The sequence below is a fragment of the Mercurialis annua genome, linkage group LG5 (genome assembly GCF_937616625.2).
Source record: "Mercurialis annua linkage group LG5, ddMerAnnu1.2, whole genome shotgun sequence".
Taxonomy (NCBI): domain Eukaryota; kingdom Viridiplantae; phylum Streptophyta; class Magnoliopsida; order Malpighiales; family Euphorbiaceae; genus Mercurialis; species Mercurialis annua.
In genome coordinates this window covers 17,690,552-17,713,232 of record NC_065574.1, presented here as the reverse complement: position 1 = coordinate 17,713,232, position 22,681 = coordinate 17,690,552, and the positions used below count along the sequence as shown (strand labels likewise).

Sequence of the window (22,681 nt, the reverse complement as noted above, 5' to 3'; positions counted from 1 at the left end):
TCAATTGTTAATTTATCTTTTATTTAGTGAACATACTTTATGCTCAATGCAATCCTATTCGTGACATTTAAAATGCATGTTCATGATATGTCTGGACACAATTACGTGTTGAAAATATTTCAGATATTTTAACAAATCAACTTTTGAAATCAATTTCCCAATAAATCATTTGCTAGACGTTACACTCTGTGAGATGTGCACTCGAAAACCTCCAAAATATTTCTTAAAATTCCTTACTTGCAACCTAGCAACATTCGATGCTATAAAATAACTCAACCTAAAATTCCGTTACAACTCTTCCGCATAAATATCCAACTAGCCCCAACCCTAATTGAAACTCATTCCCAAAGAAATAACACATAAAATACGTTTCTATAAAATTTACCGCCAGCTTCCGCATCGCATCACCAGACTTGATGATAACACCAGTGCATTAATACACTGATCTATCTTCTCGGTCCAGAGTTCTCAATATCCGATCTCGGATAATCAGAGAACATCAACGAATCCAAGGGAATACTTCCCTCGTATTCCTCGATATCGAAATCCAAAAGTTTAGATCCACGAAACAGAAACTGCAAGGCCCCGCGCAACCCGAAACCGAACAAAGGAAAACAGGGTCTAAGGAAGGTCTTACTCAAGGTCAAACTAAACATCAAGGTAAGCCAACCATAACCACGTGATTAAATCATCTCACGTGCTACTCCGCACGAAGAGACAAAACAAAAACAATCAACTTAGTCTAGCAGACAAGCGAGTTAAATAGCGCAAATTATTTTCACAAGAAATACATCTGTAAAACCATAATCCTGTAAACGTACCATTGAACACAATTAACTCAAACACACCCAAAAACAAATCGTACTATGCCACAACATATCATATAAATTCAACATGCTATTATATCGTCCATTGATAGTACACTTTGAAACTTAAAGTCAAATACGAAAATTTCCAAATTTTGATGAGCCCCACGGTTAAAACAAAATCACAATTTGTAAAAATCTCTTCTTATTAGTCGGTTGCTTTAAAACGGATACCCAAGTATCTCAAACAATAAAATCATCGAGTTAGTCGAGTCATTACGACTACCAAGCTCAACTCCAAAATTTGGGTGACCCAAGTCGAACCCAAAACAACTTTTTATAAAACGTACTCAAAATATTTGTAAAACCGGAAAAAAAATATTTTTAATACAATTTCCACCCTTTCAAAATTGAGAGCTCAACTTAATCCAACTACTAAACGACAATCTAAAATCTCAAATGTGAAATCTTTCATCTCGCACCTACATTTTGTAAATTCTTAAATTTTAAAATGTTGATATACCACAACATGGTAAAATAAATTTAAGATTTTCAAAACAATGAATCATCACATAAAATATCATTTTGAAATCATCGCTTGTTAACACCAAGCCTAACATAATATTTTAAAATACCAGAATTTCTTTTTACTGGTAACTTAACCAAAAATCAACTTTTAAATTTTTTTTTTTTAAACCAAACTTCTCTTTTGATTCTGTGTCAAAACACAAATCAAATATAAAATAATTTCTCAACAAAATCCTTAAAATAACATGTGGTCAAACAAATATGACCACAAAACGCGTTTTAAAATTTAACTAAAAATTTAGGTTAACGCCTACATGTATCCTCATTGGTGCTGACGTATATAGCACCCAACAATTACAGCTAAAGCCAAAATGTACCACCAAATAACCCATTGTTATTAATTTATTAGTGGCATAAAGCCAAAATTTATCAAACATCATACCCAAGTATGAGTTTTAGAAAAATTTACTAGCCTAAGATTTCCCGAGAAATCGAAAGCAATAGCTAAATCACCCAAGTGAAATAACCTTAATATTATAAAACACAGCAAATAACATCCAAGTGAAATTAATTATCAATCATAACATCAATACCAAATAATGACTGACAGACATCACCTATAGGATGTAGGCTGAAAGTTTTAAAAACAAATGATGACGTTTTAAAGACAAGACACGAATCCTAATTCCGCAGTAGTTCCTATGACACGACACCACTTATCATGTCAAAACAAGTAACAAATAACATGCATAAGGCCTTGGTTTGAAACCAAAGCTCTGATACCAAGTTTGTCACGACCCATTTTCATGAATCGCGACCGGCGCTAGGGTATGGGTAATGTAGTACCAAAACCCGTAGCTAGCCTTTCAATTAACATATAAACACATAAACCTGCAGAAAACCAATGCTCGGGGGCAACCGAGACTAATTTAGATTTATCATAAATCAATGTAAGTATTATAATCATGCCAAAGCAATATAACCAGTCGGACCAATCCGACAAAATATACAGTAATAATAAAGACGTCTAATTACTACTGCGGTCTAAGAATAAAACAGTTTTACAGTTCTACTAAAATAAATGGAACCTCCGAAGAAAAGTAAATGCGGAGATCACCAGACTCTCTCAGATCATAACCCTGGGGAAAATTGGGAAAAACAACGGGGTCAGATATACTGAGATGAGTTCATACCACTATCTACATTTATTAAGTGGAAAACCTTTAAAACGTTTAAAGCATTTAATAACAATATTACGAACAATAGTTGGAACCCTAATCCACAATTCTACATAAATAACACAATCCAATAGGTCTGGTCCCGAGAGCTGAGCTACACCGAGTTACCACTGACCACACTTATACCAGAGTCCCGAGAGCCGAGCTACACCGAGTTACTCTACTTGGTCCCGAGAGCTATGCTCACACCGAGTTACCACATTACCATAATTACCTTTTCCAGATCTTTACCGGTGCGCACGCAGTCCTAATGATGCCCATTAGGTAGCACGTTCCAACTAGAAGCCATAATATAAAAACAATTCGAAATATACGTACAGTATATATATTTAATATTAAAATAACAATTTACTTAATAAAGCGGTAAATAGTAAGTACAAACTCACTGCTTGCTAATCCACGTGAAAACCGGCAAGCAACTAATCCTGGTTCGCCTCTGGAGCGCGAACAATAGACGGGTCTAGACAAATAAAATAATTATTAAAAACAGACCCTAACTCTAGAGAGTACTAGACACCACATAGGACTAGCACAATTAACATGTCGGAATAAACAATTCAAAGCACACACAAATAATACTCATTAGGTAATAAAGCCCAATTTAAATAAGTCTATTGAGTTCTCGCTTTAAAATCACATTTATAAATATTATTTAATAATCTTTAAATAATAATTAATTTTCAAATAGTGGGTTAGCCGAGTTATCATTAACTGCCAAGCTAACCTCACTTGTCGGGTGACCCAAGTCTAACCCGACTCAAAACGTTTATCAAATATAAACCCGAGTTTATATTTATAAAATAATTCCATAAAATAATAAACCATTTTAAAAGCAGAACTCAATAACTTAAATTTCAAGTAACCCAAGTTACAACCCAAAAATCTAACCATTTAAAGTTTATAAAAGTTTAGGGACTAAACTGTACTTTAGCCAATTAGGGACTAAACTGTACTTTAGCCAAATTGATTTTCAAAATCAAATTAATCACTTTTGTTTATAATTAAAACAAACATAAAGTTACCAACCAAAAACCCACTTAATTAAGTTATAAAAATATTCAAGGGCTAAATTATAATTTAGCCAATATTTAATATCCGAAAATAAATATAATTACCCGAGTAATTATATTAACCTAAGTTTATAAAAATATTTGACATTTACAAAATAATACTTATAAATCATAAAGGAATCCAAGGTATTATCAATTCAATAGATAAAGTTTAACTTAAAGGCTTTGATTGATTACACCTAACAATTTGGGTGATTAAATTAACATATTAACCATCTCTTTCATTTCAAGTAAAAACATTTCCCTCCATAACTCATGTTGCAGCAACTTAAATCCTTAACCCCTAACTATCAAATCTTCACCATAACACATCAACATTAATCAACCAATATCCTAATCATCTATTAGAACTCAAACACATATAAACCAAGAACAAGTAAAGAAAAATATTGAAACTTAATCTTCCCTATGAACGACGAACAACAAAATGGAGCCGATGAACCAAAACTCAATGAAGGGTTAAACGAACAATAACCCAAGGATTTCATGATCATTATCAACAAAAACATGGTCAAAATGGAAGGACACTAATCGGCAGAATTAACTTCCCCTCAAAGCAGACTATACAAGCTTAATACGGTAAACCGTATGGCGGTTGAAAGAGATCGTTTACGTACCAAATTCGAATCCAGCACATAGGGATTGACGAGGGCATTACGTATAGATGAAAGATCGAAGAGAACCTCAGGTTAAAACTAAAATAAAAGAGATATGAATCAAGAACGATATTTAACGATATCGAAACGAATAAACATAGTAACGTATTACTTACCGAATATTGAATCGATTAGGAAAAGGAGTGATTAGCGTAGTATTTTCTGAGCATTTTTGAGATAGACAGTCGGCTAGGGTTTGTGTTAAATTTAGGGTTTTAAAAGAATAAAAGAAAAGAGTCGTGTGGTAACAGGTCTATTTATAGACCTGTTACTGCCGCAGAAATCGGTGTGCGATCGCACACCTGAAGTGTGCGTTCGCACACTGCACAACTTCAAGAGTGTGCGTTCGCACACTAGGTGTGCGTTCGCACACTCGCACACTACTCCAATTTCACTTAAAATTTGATCCAACGGTCAACTTTTTATTATGCACAACATATCCAAAGATGAGCCCGATCCAACGGTGCAATTAGGAGATATGGATGGTTTATCAAAACATGTCAGATTTAGAAGGCACACGAACACAACATCGATTGTAATTCGGATACAAATCAAATCGCCATCGAAACTTCACGCGACACGTGCGACATATACAAGATACAAATCCAACCCCAAATAAAGTTTCACACTTGCTAAGTCCACCATTAATAATCCGAAACTAAGTCGGAAACACAACAAAACCATGACGGAAAAAATACGGGATATTACACGTAGCAAGCCTAAAATCACAATTAATTTTTCGCAAATATAATATAAAATAAACAATATCAAACAACGGAAGCAATACACATATATATAACATATAATCATACATTTACACTAACTGTTTCAAAACCTCGCGGGCTCTAGTTACCGTACCCTGTACGAACTGGCCTCGCGGTACTATATACATCAGTTAGTGTCTCAAAACATCACACCGGCAACTGGGGCCGTGGATCATATACATAACACGTAGCCTATCAAAATGCATATAAAACAATAACAGCAGTTGATATATACAATCAAAATGAACTGCTGTCTAGGCTACTATACTATCGACAATGGACCACTACTGCAGCATTTACAGAAGTCAGAACTAACATATACAGCTGACTTCTGGACTTCAAAATTGGCCTCTAGCTAAGTCCACAAGCTAAGCACCTGAAAGACATCAAAGGTGAGGGATCAGTATTTGGGGAAATACTGAGTGAGTTGACATTTACTAACAGTATTAATATAAAAACATAGCATCGCATCTCAAGAAAAACATTAATATGGAACATATAAACATGTATTTGATCCGTACGAAACTAATATCCTAGCATGCGACACATCTCTCGAATAATCATATATCATTCAACCCAATCGTAAATATCAATTGCGAGTCCAACTCGCTGGTGGCCCAGCCACTAGATACGGGGACTCCAGACTACACCGTAGCCGAGTACTCACTCGTATCAGAAACCCAATCGTAAATTTCATATTCATCAACAGCTCCCAGCTGTGTCAAGTCATTTCTCAAATGCAAACATACTAGACTGACTCGATACTGGTGAACACACAGCCTATTGACACCCAATAGGTAGCTAGTTTCTTCGGATCGCATACTAGTTCTCATATATAGAATTTAAATAAACATATAACATTTCAGTCAACTATATATATAATGCGATGCGTGAAAACAGTATATATATCAAATAGTTTTAATACATGAAAGTAAAAGTACAACTCACAGTGACCGCAATCCAAGAAATGATATGATCGATCTGATAGTACGCTCTCGCTAGTCCGCCTCTACTGACTCCACTACTCGCTGACACGTCTGATAAATCGTTAATAGTTAGACGTGATTCTCGCATTCTTATACGTATAATACTTTTAAGTTTTAGGATTTAGTTTCATTTTACACTTATTTACATATTCGATATCTCTAGTCGTATAGACGACTTAGCGAATACTATTTCTCATAATTGAAAATCGCTTAACGTCCTTGACGTTTCCCATTATTATTATTCATTTAAAATGTCGAGATAATCTCGAGATTAATAACTTTCCAAGTCCGAAATCTGTCCTTTAGCGTCCAATTACTCTAAACGTCAAACACCTAGGTCAATTACAGTTTGTATACGCGTGGGGGCGAGTTGGGGTGCACGGGTGTGCGTTTTGGTGGGTGCACGATCGTGCAACCAAGTACACGTTCGTGCACCACAGGGGTACACGTTCGTGTACTTATTGTACACGTTCGTGCACCATGAAAAGTGCACGTTCGTGTACTTCAGTCCACGATCGTGTACTTTGCTAGGTGCACGTTCGTGTACTTCCAGTACACGTTCGTGCACCCGTGGTGCACAGTCGTGCACCACGTGCACAGCCCCGGAAATCAGATTTTTCCGGGGTTTCGCCACAATCCCGACGTGCTAAACATACCCACGCTCAATACCCATATCTCGGTTTCTTCACAAACGCCATAATAACCTCAAAAACGTCAAATTTCAACCTAAACTTAATCCTAACCAAAACAGCCAACAAACCCATCATTTTCATGCCAAAACCCGACCTCTTACCTTAATTTAATGGCCGGAGATGATAGAGCTTTCAATTCTGAAGAAATCGCTGCTTGAATCGCTCGAATCGGACGTCGAACGGAGAAACGGCGGCGAAACGACGGAAATCGATCGGTAATCTCTCAATCTCTCTGGACGCTTCCTGATTCTCAATTCATATTCTCATTCCTTATATAATCCGGCTAAAGTGCCATTTTGGTCCTTGTTCTTTTTGCTTACTATCATTTATCCTTTAAACTTTTCAATCATACGATTTAGTCCATAGCTAAATCGTTAATCTCTTTTATTACGACTCATACGTATTATTTATCCCTGATAAATAATACGAAGCTCGATATTAATACTTTCCCGTCAAAATCCAATATTTCCATTTTCGACACAAAATGGCTAAATTACCACTTTGGTCCCTATACCTTATTTTGGACTTTTCTCGTCATTTTTCTATTTAATTCCAATTCCAACTTTAGAATTGAAATATAATATAAATTTTCTCCATAATAACCTTTTCTAAAACCGACCTACTAAAACTTATTTATCAGAAAACTTTTCAATATCGCCACTTCTGCGACTCAAAACTGGACACGTGGTCCAATTAGCTAATTAATTATTTTTGGGGTATTACAATGAGATACTAGAATTACCTTGTGAAAAGTCGACGGACGAACCATTGGGAGAGACGAAGCCTAGGGAAGTCCATACTGGAAAAAGCGTGAAAATGGGCACCGGCATGCAAGAATCAACAGAAACAGAGATCCGAAGAGTACTCAGAGAGTTCGAAGGTACATTCCCAACAAAAGTCTCAGACATCAAGGGTGTGGATCCGGAGGTAGCATGTCATGAATTAAACGTCAACACAACCATGAAGCCAATCCGAAAAAAGAAGCAACGACACTCGGAAGAACGACGGAAAATAATAGCAGAAGAGGTAGAGAGGCTACTAGGAGCAGGGTAAAGAAGTCAAATATCCGAACTGGTTAAGTAATAAGGTCCTCGTAAAGAATGCAATGAAAAGAACCGCATGATCGTTGACTTTACGGATCTAAATAAAGCATTGCCTGAAAGACTGTTTTTCCATGCCCAACATCGATCAGTTAGTCGACTCTACCGTTGGATACTAGAAATCAGCTTATTAGCGACCGCAATTAGCGACGGAACCTAGTTCCGTCGCTAAACTGATGAATTACCGACGGCCGTGGCGACGGATAGTAAATCCGTCGCCAATTCTCCAAAACACCATGGCGGGAGCTGACCCGCCAATTTTGCAGACTGAAATTATCGACGGATTGTACAATCCGTCGCTAAACTTTCAATAATATTTGGCGGGAGCAAACCCGCCAAATTTACATACTGAAATTAGCGACGGATTACAAAAATCCGTCGCCAATTTCATGGTGCTGTTGAAACGCATCGTTTTAGGGATGTATTTAGCGACTGATTGTAATCCGTCGCTAAATATAACCCTTGAAACGATGCGTTTCATTTTTACTGATATTATAATCCGTCGCTAATATCAGTAAAATAAAACGCAGCGAGCCCTTTCTCCTCCCTTACTTTTCTTTTCCCCTAATTTTTTCTTTTCTCTACTTCCCACCGCCGGTCACCTTCTTCCACCATCCAATCCTCCTTCGCCGCCGCCGGTCACCTATCGCTGCCGCCATCCAATCCTCCTTCGCCGCCGCTGTTCTTATTTCTCCGCCTCCTTATCCGCGCCGTTGTTGCCGCCGCCCGTCGAGTTCAGACCAGCCTTTGTTGCCGCCGCCGTCCACTTTCTTCCACCTGCCGTTGCCGGTCCAGGTATGTATTCTTCTATTTTTTTGTTTGTTTTACTATAAAACATTAGGTTATTTTTATCCATCACATTTGTTTCTAATTTCCAGCCTCCCACCGTCGCCACCGCTGCCGCCGCCGTCGCCACAGCTGCCGCCGCCGTCTTCAGTTCCGCTGCCGCCGCCGTCTTCAGTTCCGCTGCCGCCGCTGTCTTCAGTTCCGCTGCCGGTCCAGGTATGATTAACATTAGGTTAAGTTTTATTTTAATTAATATTAATTATTTTAGTTTAGTAATTAGTTAACTTAAATTAATTAGATTAAGGTTAATTTTATATTAGATTAGGTTATTTAGTTAATTTAATTTATCATTAGTTAGTACATTAAGGTTAATTTTATACCTAATTAGTAAATTTAGGTTATTTTATATTAATTATGTCAATTTGGGTTATTTGATTAGGATAATTAAATAATTTAATTTTAAGTTGATTACATTATATATAAATGATTAGGTTAATTAAATTATAAATGATTAGGTTAATTAAATTGTTTAATTTTAATTTGATTAAATTTTGAATGATTATGTTAATTAAATTTTTGTATTATAGGTTAAATAAAAAATATTTTAGGTTAAATATTTTATTAGATTAATTGTATTGTTTAATTTTGTTAAATTAAGTTAGTTAATTTGTAATATTAGGCAACCTATAATTTTAATTTATGTTAATTATGTTAATTAAATGAAATTAGCGTAATTTATTAACCGTATGCTTTATTGGAAAAACATTGAAATGAAATAAGTTGTTGGTTATGTTGGAATATGTATTGTTTACTTGCAGGCTTTCCCTGAAAAATGGGTGATGCTCACTTTTAGGGGAAATGCTGCCGTTTTTTTTAAATATTAAAAACTAATGAAAAACTTAAACCGTAGGATTTTTGGCGCTGATAGCCGTAGACTGTTTTCGCACTAAACCGACCGTTCTCAGGAGTCCTCTAATTTGCGGTTCTGCTCTTCAACAAGTAAGTGTTATTGCATTTTTGTATTTCAATTTAATTAATTAGTTCGAGTAAATTCAATAAAAGTTAAATTTAATTAACAAAGATTTTATTCCCACCGAATAAAATCTTACCTAGCCGTAGAAACCCGTCCCGTGTGTTCAAGAGATTGAACGACACGGGATTGTACGTGTGTACAGTTCGTAAAACTGCTGTCGTCTGCGTAATTTGATCACGAAAAAACATATATGTATGGATATGGTATAGGAATATTCGGTAGTTTTCTGGCGTATGTTCTCCGGGTGGCTATTTAATATAGGCTGTGTAACGCTTATTCCTTACGGAATATATAATTAGCGTTACACACCCTATATTATTTAATGCGCCTGGGGAACGACGCCGGAAGGCTGCCGAATATTTTATCCGTATTCATGCATATATCGTGATCGAATTATGGGGCGCCAGTTTTGCGAATGGGATAGGACCCTACCCTTTTAGCAGTCAATTACATTGACTTTGCTACGTTGAGCTTATGAACCAGTACCTAATTGTACGTCCTCCAGAAATGAATCCAGACCGCAGTTGGATGTATACGAGGCATGACAGAGGCTTCCTGCGCCAGATTTTTTCCCTAATCTTGAAGAGTTCGTGAATTTTGCTGTACAACATCCTGAGTGTATGAATGGAGAAGAGATAAAATGCCCATGTTCTAGGACAAAATGTAGAAATACAAATTTTCGAGATGTCGAAGTTGTGAAACTACATGTCTTGCAGTCTGGGTTTGTTCCAGATTACTATGTCTGGATTCACCACGGTGAGGTGAATGTCCCTCCTGTAGTTCAGCATCCGGCTAATGAATACGATTACTATAATGAGGGAGGGGGAGATTTAATCTATGGTCAGAGAATGGTTATTGATGATGCTGGTCCCGAAGTTTTTGAGGAAGAGACCCCGAATGACGAAGCTCAGAAGTTTTTTGATATGATGAGTGCGGCAGAAGAAGAAATATGGCCCGGAAATAGCAGACACTCACCCCTGTCCGCATCTGTTGAAATTTTGGATATTAAGTGTCGACATCAGGGGTCGATATCTTTGATTGATGACACCTGCCGTTTATTACAAGAACTGCTTCCAGAGAACAACAAAATGCCGAATTTTTTTGCTAATATCAAGAAGCTGGTGAAAGGTCTCGGGTTGCCGGTCGAGGTTATTGATTGCTGTTTCCACAACTGTATGATTTACTGGGGGGCGGACGAGGATTTAACCCACTATAAAGTTTGCACATTTCCTCGGTGGAAACCTGTAACGAAAAGCAATTCGGCCAAAAGAAGGGCTAACGTTCCGTACAAAAAAATGTTTTATTTCCCTTTAACTCCGAGGCTGCAAAGATTGTACGCTTCCGAAGCCATAGCTAAACATATGACATGGCACGCTGAACATGAAATGGAAGACGAGAAGATGTGTCATCCTTCTGACTCTCCGGCTTGGAAACGGTTCAGTGAGTTGCATACAGATTTTGCTGACGAAACAAGAAATATCATGCTAGGCTTATGTACTGACGGGTTTCAACCATTTGGTAGTTTTGGGAAAAATTATTCTTCATGGCCAGTTATTGTGACGCCGTATAATCTGCCTCCTGGCATGTGCATGAAGGATGAGTTTATGTTTCTAACAATACTTGTCCCGGGACCCGGAAATCCAAAAAACCACATGGATATTTTCCTGTAGCCATTAATAGCGGAGTTGAATCAGTTGTGGGAATCTGGAATCTGGACGTATGACATTCAAAAACGGCAGAATTTTCAAATGAGGGAGGCGCTTATGTGGACAATTAATGACTTTCCCGCTTATTCAATGTTGTCTGGTTGGAGCACATCAGGAAGATTGGCATGTCCGCATTGTATGGAAAATACTGAGGCTTTCACGTTGCCCGAGAGTGGAAAACAATCCTGGTTTGATTGCCACAGAAAGTTTTTACCTACAGGTCACCATTTCCGTCGGAACGTTACCGAATTCCGAAAAGGCAAACAAGTAAGGCATCAATTTGGAGGTGTGAGGACTGGAGATGAAGTGTTAGCAGAGGTGGACGGTCTGGGGTTTAAGAGGGCCTATGAGAATGATGCTAAGGCTACGAATGATGAACTATCTAAAGGCCGTGGTTGGAACCGAAAAAGTATATTTTGGGATTTAGCGTATTGGAGGACAAATGTGATCCGGCATAATCTCGATGTCATGCATATTGAGAAAAATGTATTTGACAACGTTTTCAATACCGTGCTCAATGTACCTGGTAAGACGAAAGATACGGCAAAATCTCGGGCAGAGTTGAATAAAATTTGTGATCGTCCTGGCCTGGCACAAGATGAGGAAACTGGTAGATATCCAAAGGCTTTGTATGCTTTGGACAGAGATTTAAAAAAGATTTTGTTAGAATGGATTCAAAAGTTAAAGTTTCCGGATGGCTACGTGTCCAACTTGTCTAGGTGCGTTGATTTAAACAGTTTAAAGATGATGGGCATGAAAAGTCATGATTGTCATGTCTTCATGCAACGACTTTTGCCAATTGCTCTTCGGGAGCTTCTTCCGGCAGAAGTGTGGGAGCCTTTAACAGAGTTGATATATTCTTCAGAGAGTTAACTGCCACATCGCTGAAAAAGGCAGATCTTCAGAGATTAGAGCTTGATATCCCGAAGATACTGTGCAAGTTGTAACGTATATTTCCGCCGAGTTTTTTTGATTCGATGGAACATCTCCCCGTACACCTTCCGTACGAAGCTATGATGGCAGGACCTGTTCAGTATCGTTGGATGTATCCGTTTGAAAGGTGATATATTAAAAGTTCTATTTCGTCAACCGATAATTGGGTAAATTAACTAATTATATGATTATGCAGATACCTGAGAAAACTCAAAAATAAGGTTTCGAATAAAGGCAGAGTGGAAGGAAGCATTAGCAGCGGATATCTACTGGAGGAAACAGCAAAATTTGCATCTTTTTATTTCAAGGATGGTGATCCGATGGTACCATGTCGGATGCAAAGAAATGAAGTTTGCGAAATGGACGTTGATGATGATTTCAACAGATTAAATATTTTCAAACCGAAAGGGCGACCTGTAGGTGCTTGTCGGAACAGATATCTTGATGATGCTGAATATGTTGCTGCCCGAAGCTACATCCTTTTGAATTGCCCTGAAATCGAACCTTATAGAGAGTAAGTCTTAATATACAAATTTAAGTTCAGTATTGAAGAATTTGATACAAATTGTATTAATTCGCTCGTATTCTTGTAAAAAGAGTTTTTGAAGGCGAGTTGTATGAATTCAACCCCGAAATTACACAGACCGAAGTTGTAGTCAAGTTGGAGAGGGAATTCGCCTTTTGGTTCGAGCAATATGTAAGTATTAATGTTGTTTTACCGTCGTAGTTGTATATATTATCGTGTTGATCCGTATAATAATTGTGCTACAGGTGAAAGACCCAACTGTCAGTACCAATCCCTATATTCTAAGTCTTGCAAAGGGACCGCTTAGATCGGTCAAAACATTCAAGGGGTACTGTGTGAACGGGTTTAAATTCAATACTGAAGAATATGGGGAGGATCGGGTCACAATGAATAGCGGAGTCTGTGTAAAAGGATCACTCTACGGCCCAGCTGAAAGCGACTTTTATGGAGTGTTGACTGACATTATTGAGTTAGAGTATCCAGCTCTACCAATAAAGAGGACGGTTTTATTTAAATGTAATTGGTTTGATCCTACAAAAACGGTTGGTATGTTAGTCCATCCTCGGTATAACATAGTGGATGTTAATCACAGAAGGAGATACAACAAATACGAACCTTTCATTTTAGCTGAACAGTCCGATCAAGTACATTACTTACCTTATCCTAGCAAAAAGCGGGACAAGAAAGATTGGTGGGCAGTATGCAAGATAAAAGCTTGCTCTGAGCTAGACATGCCTGAAACAACTGTTCCAGCTTTCCAAGATGATAGTGCAGAACATCCGCTCGATGTCATAACGAATGACGACCCGACAAATTTAGTTGATCCGAATGGCGAGGCGGACGAGGCTGCATTACACAACCCTCCAATAGTAGAGACAGAAGATGATTATCCACCATCCTCATCAGACGATGATGACATTGGAGCAGAAGATGATATAGAAATTGCATGATTTGTTTTAATATTATTTCTGTAGAATTTTGACTTTTATTTACGTTTGTTGATGTAGTAACTTTATTTTGTTAAAAAATTATGTGTTATGGTTTTTATAATAGATGTGATTATTTTTTTCTTGTCGAATATTGTTTTGTAATTTGTTTTGCAGATATGAGAGGTTCAGGTTCTTCTTCTGCCGGCCGAGGCCGGGGTAGGGACACTGGTCAGGGACGTGGACGTGGACGCGGCCGTGGCGACCCAGAGCAGGATCCACTTAAGAGCTCGGATCCAGGGGCTGAGCAGCAGGTGCTGGCGGGTAGACCCGCACCGCGGAGAGCGGCGAGACAGCCACAGGACCAGCCGCCAGCTACGGACGAGACTGGGAGGATTAGAGTTACACCTGATGCTGCAAGGTATGATTGACAACTTTTTTTTAACAAATATTATTTCAAAAATGTGAAAACTAACTTTTTTTGTAATAAACAGAGAAAGGTTACTAGATAGCAGGAACGACAGCGGGAGCGCATCGAGGGCGATCTTGCCCATTTTCCGATCTAGCTGGTTCCCTGAGGGTTCCTCGTGGAAGAAGCTGACAGCAGAGCATAAGGGCTTCTACTTCGAGGAGTTCAAGGTTGTTAAATTAAAATTTTAAATTTATGTTTTATTGTCTTTTTGATTTCTAATTGTTTTTATTAATTAATGGTTTGCATAAGGGTTTTTGTTGGGACTCCACCCACCCTGAGGACCTGATTAGAGGGGTCTTCTACCGACATGCGGCTAATCGGTACAAAGATACTCTCCACAACATGAAGCCAGATAAAAAAGAGGGCAGTGTTAGTGCTGATACTTGGGCGTCGTGGAAGCGAGACTGGGATACTGCTGAGGCTAAGAGGAAGTCTGAGGTAGCACGAGCTAATCGGCTGAGTGAGCCGTCCGGAGCTGGCACCGGACCGGTTCGACATACCGCAGGATCGAGATCGGCTACGAGGCATAAGACAGTTATGGTAAGTTTTTAATATTACTAATCGTTATATATTCTGTTTATCTACTAATTAACTTTTTCATTTCATATGATAGACTGAGGAGCTCGGTCGAGAGCCCACTTTAGCTGAGTTGCATGTACGGTTGCACCTGACCAAAGCTGATCGGACTGTTTTCGTTGACAAGAGATCAAAGGATAAAAATGTAAGTTTATTTTAACTTTAAGTGACTGCTTAATATGATATAAATATAACTTTATATAGTTAGTTGTTCATATGATGTTTACGTGTTTGCTGTGGGTGTTGTGATTGCTATTTCGTATTGTTGAACAGAGTTGTCTGTAGTTGTTGCAGGATGTCCCTGAAAAATGGGTGATGATCAAATTTTAGAGAAAATGCTGCCGAATTTTAGTTAGAAATGTAGGTTTAAACTAATATTTGTGAAGTATTTTTATAAAGTTTCACTAAATTATAAATTTGTATTTTTATTCTCAGGACCGTTTCCAGGCAGAGCTTGCTGCAGCGACCCAGTCTCAGGCGGCTGGAGAAGGGAGTTCGTCGACTCCAGAGCCGATCGACGAGAACGAGCTGTTTTTGTCTCTCGAGGCAATCAAGAAGCAGCGAGTCTACGGTATTGGTTCGGCTTCAGCATCCTACATCGGCCAGAGCAGCCGATTGCGCCGCGGCGGATCATCCCAGTCACAGCAGCAGGCGGTCGTTAGTGAGGAGATCGAGCAGCGCATTGCTAGAGAGGTTGAGGAGCGACTCGAGCAGCGGATGCGTACTGTGGAGGCGGGTTCTGAAGAGCGGGTCGAGCAGCGGATCCGTACTGTGGAGGCGGGTTTCGACGAGCGGATCCGTACTGAGCTTGCGCGACTGATGACTACACTCCCACCGGAGTTACGACCGCAGTTTCCCCCACCTCCACCTCCACCGGCTGACGACACTACTAGTTTGGGGTAGTATAGTAGTTGGACTTGGATTTTTATAATACAGTTTGCATATTTTGACTTATTTAGTATTCATCGATTGTATACTTTTTTACCGTTTATTTATATATAACGGTTTCGGTTTATGTTTATTTGTTGTTGTCTATTGTGTCTGTCTGTGATTAGTTAACGGGTCTATTAAAAAACAGGTAAAATCGAAAAATGCCGAAAAACGGGAATTTTCTGCCAAAAAAACAAAAAATTAGCGACCACATATGAGCTTTTAGCGGCGGATTTTCCGTCGCTAAAATGCTCAAAAACGACAAAAGTGGACTATTTAGCGACGGAAAATCCGTCGCTAAGTAGTCCAATTTTGCGACTACATTTGGCGACGGATTATTCCGTCGCTAAATCAGCGACGGAATTGTCTGTCGCTAAATGTGTCGGTATTTGGTCGGTCAACCCGACCAAAATACCGACTGGTCCAGGTCAACTTAACGACGGACATTTCCGTCGGTAAGTTGGCGACGGTTCATTTTTAGGGTCGCTAAATGATTAGCGACCCAAAATGTACCGACGGATTAAGTCCGTCGGTAATCCGTCGCTAATCTTGATTAGCGACGGATATTAGCCAATTAGCGACGGAAATATCCGTCGCTAATTGGCTGATTTCTTGTAGTGTTGCGATATTTATATGATGTGATGTTTATTATATTATTGTTTCTGTAAGTTATGTTTATATGTTCTTTTATTAGGCGCGTGTTTAACTACAACGCTTCCTATAGGTTCTCACTTTCTGAGGTATTATCCTAGAGGCAAAACCTATTACTAACATTCTACTATGCAATGCAGCAATTATATAAACACAATAATGCAAACACATAAACACAATACTTAAAGTACTTAAATCACTAATACCTGGAGGTGCCTGATGCGGAACGTTAGGTTCCCTAATAACTATGCCTGTATGTCGGCCCCTAACTGTTCTACCAGAGTTCCTTCCACCTCTTTGCACAAAATAAGGGTTGGTTGTAGTTCTGGAGGACGTACTGACATAATCCGGGTGGTACTCACGTCTAAAGTAATAGGGTCGTACCGGATCACCCGCCCATTCATGCTCTGTTTCAATCCTACGGGCCATTGTAGTAAGTGTACTAAAATGTTCGTCCACGTGCTCATATAGCTCATCAAACTGAGGTCCTAAACCCCTGACATATCTACGATTAATGGTTCTATTGCTTTCGTTCAGATCAGGGACTCCCTCTGCCATCCGCAGAAAATCAGTAGAGTACGCCCCTACAGTCAACATCCCTCTAGAAAAGGAACGCATCTGCCTTCTAACCTGATTTAAAGCTATTTGCGCCTGACCGTTAGCTATGTCCGCATCTTCCCTCAAATTGCGGTATCTCCACACACTTGACCAGAAATAGTCACCTCTATATTCCTCGACATCTAATTCATCTAACTCTTCTTCTTCTTCATACTCTTCTTCCTGAGGATTTTCCTCTTCTGCTTCTTCTTCTAATTCTTCTTCTGGATCCTCCTCAGAATCCTCCTCAGGGTCTTCTTCAGGATCCTCTTCCGGATCTTTCTCCGGTTCTTCTTCCTCTTCTTCGCTGTATTCTATCTCTGGTGACTGCACTCTAACTCTGCCTCCAGAAGAACTACCTATCTCCGACACAGACATAAAACCATTTTGATATATTTTTGGCGACGCTCTCGTATTTGCGTGGAATCCATTTTGATGGACCCCAGATGGTTCGCCTACTTCATTATGAAACTCGTTTTGAAATATAGGAGGCGCTTCCTCCCGTTCTTCCTCAGCATGCGACTGAGCTCCGTTTTGCCCAGACATGCTGAAAAGAAACAATTTCGAACGTAAGCGACCATCTGAGCCCATTTCACACGCAATTCCAAAATCAGCTTGTAAAATGCTGTAAACATTTAGCATTTAATCCAGTCGCACGTAATTCGCAACAAATATCCATTTCATAATCCCAGCACAAGTGATAATCACTTAATAATCTCAGCGCAAGTAATCAATACTTAAACATCTCAATCATTCATAAATTGCCACCACATAACCACTTTCTATCTCCTAGTATAAGCAATAAATACTTAGTTGTTTTCGTCGTCCGTATAAACAAATACTATTTACTTACTAACTTAATAGTCCTGGTTCGCGCGCGTCATACTACATATTACCAATACATATATCACATAATAACAGACAACTACGGTCTGACTCTTGCTGCAGTAGTTCCTAGGTATACTTACTGACAAATACTCCCAGTCAAACAAGCAATCAAACAACTCTAGCAGTGGTAACTGGACCAACTGCTTTCAAACAAACATTGAAACAAACTTGCAGTGGTAACTGGACCAACTGCTCTGATACCAACATTGTCACGACCCAAAACTATTGAGCCGCAACCGGCGCTAGGGAACGGGAGTAGTAGCTCCGGAACCCGTAGCAAGCCTAAAATCACAATTAATTTTTCGCAAATATAATATAAAATAAACAATATCAAACAACGGAAGCAATACACATATATATAACATATAATCATACATTTACACTAACTGTTTCAAAACCTCGCGGGCTCTAGTTACCGTACCCTGTATGAACTGGCCTCGCGGTACTATATACATCAGTTAGTGTCTCAAAACATCACACCGGCAACTGGGGCCGTGGATCATATACATAACACGTAGCCTATCAAAATGCATATAAAACAATAACAGCAGTTGATATATACAATCAAAATGAATTGCTGTCTAGGCTACTATACTATCGACAATGGACCACTACTGCAGCATTTACAGAAGTCAGAACTAACATATACAGCTGACTTCTGGACTTCAAAATTGGCCTCTAGCTAAGTCCACAAGCTAAGCACCTGAAAGACATCAAAGGTGAGGGATCAGTATTTGGGGAAATACTGAGTGAGTTGACATTTACTAACAGTATTAATATAAAAACATAGCATCGCATCTCAAGAAAAACATTAATATGGAACATATAAACATGTATTTGATCCGTACGAAACTAATATCCTAGCATGCGACACATCTCTCGAATAATCATATATCATTCAACCCAATCGTAAATATCAATTGCGAGTCCAACTCGCTGGTGGCCCAGCCACTAGATACGGGGACTCCAGACTACACCGTAGCCGAGTACTCACTCGTATCAGAAACCCAATCGTAAATTTCATATTCATCAACAGCTCCCAGCTGTGTCAAGTCATTTCTCAAATGCAAACATACTAGACTGACTCGATACTGGTGATCACACAGCCTATTGACACCCAATAGGTAGCTAGTTTCTTCGGATCGCATACTAGTTCTCATATATAGAATTTAAATAAACATATAACATTTCAGTCAACTATATATATAATGCGATGCGTGAAAACAGTATATATATCAAATAGTTTTAATACATGAAAGTAAAATTACAACTCACAGTGACCGCAATCCAAGAAATGATATGATCGATCTGATAGTACGCTCTCGCTAGTCCGCCTCTACTGACTCCACTACTCGCTGACACGTCTGATAAATCGTTAATAGTTAGACGTGATTCTCGCATTCTTATACGTATAATACTTTTAAGTTTTAGGATTTAGTTTCATTTTACACTTATTTACATATTCGATATCTCTAGTCGTATAGACGACTTAGCGAATACTATTTCTCATAATTGAAAATCGCTTAACGTCCTTGACGTTTCCCATTATTATTATTCATTTAAAATGTCGAGATAATCTCGAGATTAATAACTTTCCAAGTCCGAAATCTGTCCTTTAGCGTCCAATTACTCTAAACGTCAAACACCTAGGTCAATTACAGTTTGTATACGCGTGGGGGCGAGTTGGGGTGCACGGGTGTGCGTTTTGGTGGGTGCACGATCGTGCAACCAAGTACACGTTCGTGCACCACAGGGGTACACGTTCGTGTACTTATTGTACACGTTCGTGCACCATGAAAAGTGCACGTTCGTGTACTTCAGTCCACGATCGTGTACTTTGCTAGGTGCACGTTCGTGTACTTCCAGTACACGTTCGTGCACCCGTGGTGCACAGTCGTGCACCACGTGCACAGCCCCGGAAATCAGATTTTTACGGGGTTTCGCCACAATCCCGACGTGCTAAACATACCCACGCTCAATACCCATATCTCGGTTTCTTCACAAACGCCATAATAACCTCAAAAACGTCAAATTTCAACCTAAACTTAATCCTAACCAAAACAGCCAACAAACCCATCATTTTCATGCCAAAACCCGACCTCTTACCTTAATTTAATGGCCGGAGATGATAGAGCTTTCAATTCTGAAGAAATCGCCGCTTGAATCGCTCGAATCGGACGTCGAACGGAGAAACGGCGGCGAAACGACGGAAATCGATCGGTAATCTCTCAATCTCTCTGGACGCTTCCTGATTCTCAATTCATATTCTCATTCCTTATATAATCCGGCTAAAGTGCCACTTTGGTCCTTGTTCTTTTTTGCTTACTATCATTTATCCTTTAAACTTTTCAATCATACGATTTAGTCCATAGCTAAATCGTTAATCTCTTTTATTACGACTTATACGTATTATTTATCCCTGATAAATAATACGAAGCTCGATATTAATAATTTCCCGTCAAAATCCAATATTTCCATTTTCGACACAAAGTGGCTAAATTACCACTTTGGTCCCTATACCTTATTTTGGACTTTTCTCGTCATTTTTCTATTTAATTCCAATTCCAACTTTAGAATTGAAATATAATATAAATTTTCTCCATAATAACCTTTTCTAAAACCGACCTACTAAAACTTATTTATCAGAAAACTTTTCAATATCGCCACTTCTGCGACTCAAAACTGGACACGTGGTCCAATTAGCTAATTAATTATTTTTGGGGTATTACAATGAGATACTAGAATTACCTTGTGAAAAGTCGACGGACGAACCATTGGGAGAGACGAAGCCTAGGGAAGTCCATACTGGAAAAAGCGTGAAAATGGGCACCGGCATGCAAGAATCAACAGAAACAGAGATCCGAAGAGTACTCAGAGAGTTCGAAGGTACATTCCCAACAAAAGTCTCAGACATCAAGGGTGTGGATCCGGAGGTAGCATGTCATGAATTAAACGTCAACACAACCATGAAGCCAATCCGAAAAAAGAAGCAACGACACTCGGAAGAACGACGGAGAATAATAGCAGAAGAGGTAGGGAGGCTACTAGGAGCAGGGTTCATCAAAGAAGTCAAATATCCGAACTGGTTAAGTAATATGGTCCTCGTAAAGAATGCAATGAAAAGAACCGCATGATCGTTGACTTTACGGATCTAAATAAAGCATTGCCTGAAAGACTGTTTTTCCATGCCCAACATCGATCAGTTAGTCGACTCTACCGTTGGATACGTGATGTACAACCTGGCGGACATGGCGCAAGGATATAACAAATCTCGATGAAAGAAAAAAACCAAATAAAAATAAGCTTTGTCATAGACGAAGGAACCTGCTGTTAACAATGATGCTATTCGAACTGAAGAATGCAGGGGCAACATACCAACGACTGATGAAATACATGTTCAAAGATCAAATCAGCAAGACAATGGAAGTATATGTCGACGATGTGATCGTGAAAAGCAAAAGCGAAGAAGATCACCCAAAAGACCTACAAACGATGATGTAGATACTCGACAAATTTAATATGAAGATGAACCCGGAAAAATGCATGTTTGGGGGTGGAAGGAGGAAAGTTCCTAGGATATATGGTGTCATAAAGAGGAGTGGAAGAAAACCCAAAGAAAATTAAGGCCATCTTGGAAATGAATCCGCCAAAGAACCAAAGGGAAGTGCAGATCCTCAACGGAAGAGTAATGGCCCTGGGACGATTTATCTCGTCATCAGCAAAAAGATGCCTCCCATTCTACAACACGCTGAAAACAAACACATTCAAATGGGGAAAGAGTGTTTCCAAGCCTTCGACAACCTAATAAAGTTCCTAACAAAACCATCGTTGCTGAGCCGACCAAAAGATGCTGAAACTCTATACATGTACATTCTAAATGCAGAGACGCCACTGCAACTGTTCTAGTAAGAGAGGAGGCAGGCCAACGGCTAACGATATACTATGTAAGCCGGACCTTAAAGGATGCGGAGCACAGGTACCCGGAAATCAAAAAAATGGCGCTAGCATTGACAACAACGGCAAAGAAACTGAGGCCATACTTCCAAGCACACCTGATAGTCGTAAGAACCGACCAACCTCTACGACAGGTGCTCCAGAGGCCAGAACTCTCGGGAAGGATGGTCAAATGGTCAATACAGCTAGGAGAGCATGACATCAGTTATGAATACAGGCAAGCGATGAAAGCTTAAGCATTAGCCGACTTTGTAGCAGAACTGACTGGATGTTCCGCGATAGAGCCGAAAGTTAAAGAGAAATGGGAACTCAACGTTGACGGGGCAAAAAACAAAAAGGGGCAGGAGCGGGAGTCATCCTTAAAGGCCCGCATAAGGTGCAGATCGAGTATGGGGTCCACCTAAATTTTATGGCAACAAATAACATAGCAGATACGAAGCATTAATAGCAACGCTGGCGCTAGCAGTTGAAGTAAGAACCGAGAACTTGAAGATCCACTGCGATTTAGAGTTAGTGGTGGGACAAATATATGGGACGTTCGCCACCAAGGAGGAAAACCTGCTAAAGTACAACAAAAGGGCAAAAGAGCTTCTACAAGAAATTGAGAAGCGAAGAGGACAATGGCAAATAAAAAAGATTGGAAGGGAAAAAACATAGAGGCTGATGCGATAGCAAAAGCACCATCGGAAAAAAGCGACAAGTTTCAAACAATGGAATTCAAAGAGGAGATAGCATCACCAACAATCGACGTGCCAACAAGTTGCCCCATACAAGAGCTGGACGAGTGGATGGAGCCTATCTGGAGATACCTAGAAGAGGGAAAGACCCCTGAAGGCCAAGATGAAGCACAAAAAGTGTGAAGG

General features: G+C 39.3%; 1 protein-coding gene across 1 annotated transcript; it reads left to right on the top strand.

Annotated features, from left to right (window-relative positions):
* Positions 1-14,043: 14,043 nt before the first annotated feature.
* On the top strand, positions 14,044-15,701 carry LOC126681616 (uncharacterized). Its single transcript, XM_050377161.1, has 5 exons — positions 14,044-14,171; positions 14,245-14,762; positions 14,836-14,943; positions 15,234-15,530; positions 15,576-15,701. The coding sequence occupies exons 2-5, from the start codon at positions 14,565-14,567 to the stop codon at positions 15,699-15,701; spliced, it is 729 nt and encodes a 242-aa protein (XP_050233118.1). The 5' UTR covers positions 14,044-14,171; positions 14,245-14,564.
* Positions 15,702-22,681: the final 6,980 nt, after the last annotated feature.

What these genes read in the sequence shown, in the direction of transcription:
- LOC126681616 (XM_050377161.1), top strand. Translation starts at nt 14,565, where the DNA reads ATGAAGCCAGATAAAAAAGAGGGCAGTGTTAGTGCTGATACTTGGGCG. An exon ending in CGAGGCATAAGACAGTTATG is followed by an intron (nt 14,763 to 14,835) that starts GTAAGTTTTTAA and finishes TTCATATGATAG; the next exon opens with ACTGAGGAGCTCGGTCGAGA. An exon ending in AGCGGATGCGTACTGTGGAG is followed by an intron (nt 15,531 to 15,575) that starts GCGGGTTCTGAA and finishes CGTACTGTGGAG; the next exon opens with GCGGGTTTCGACGAGCGGAT.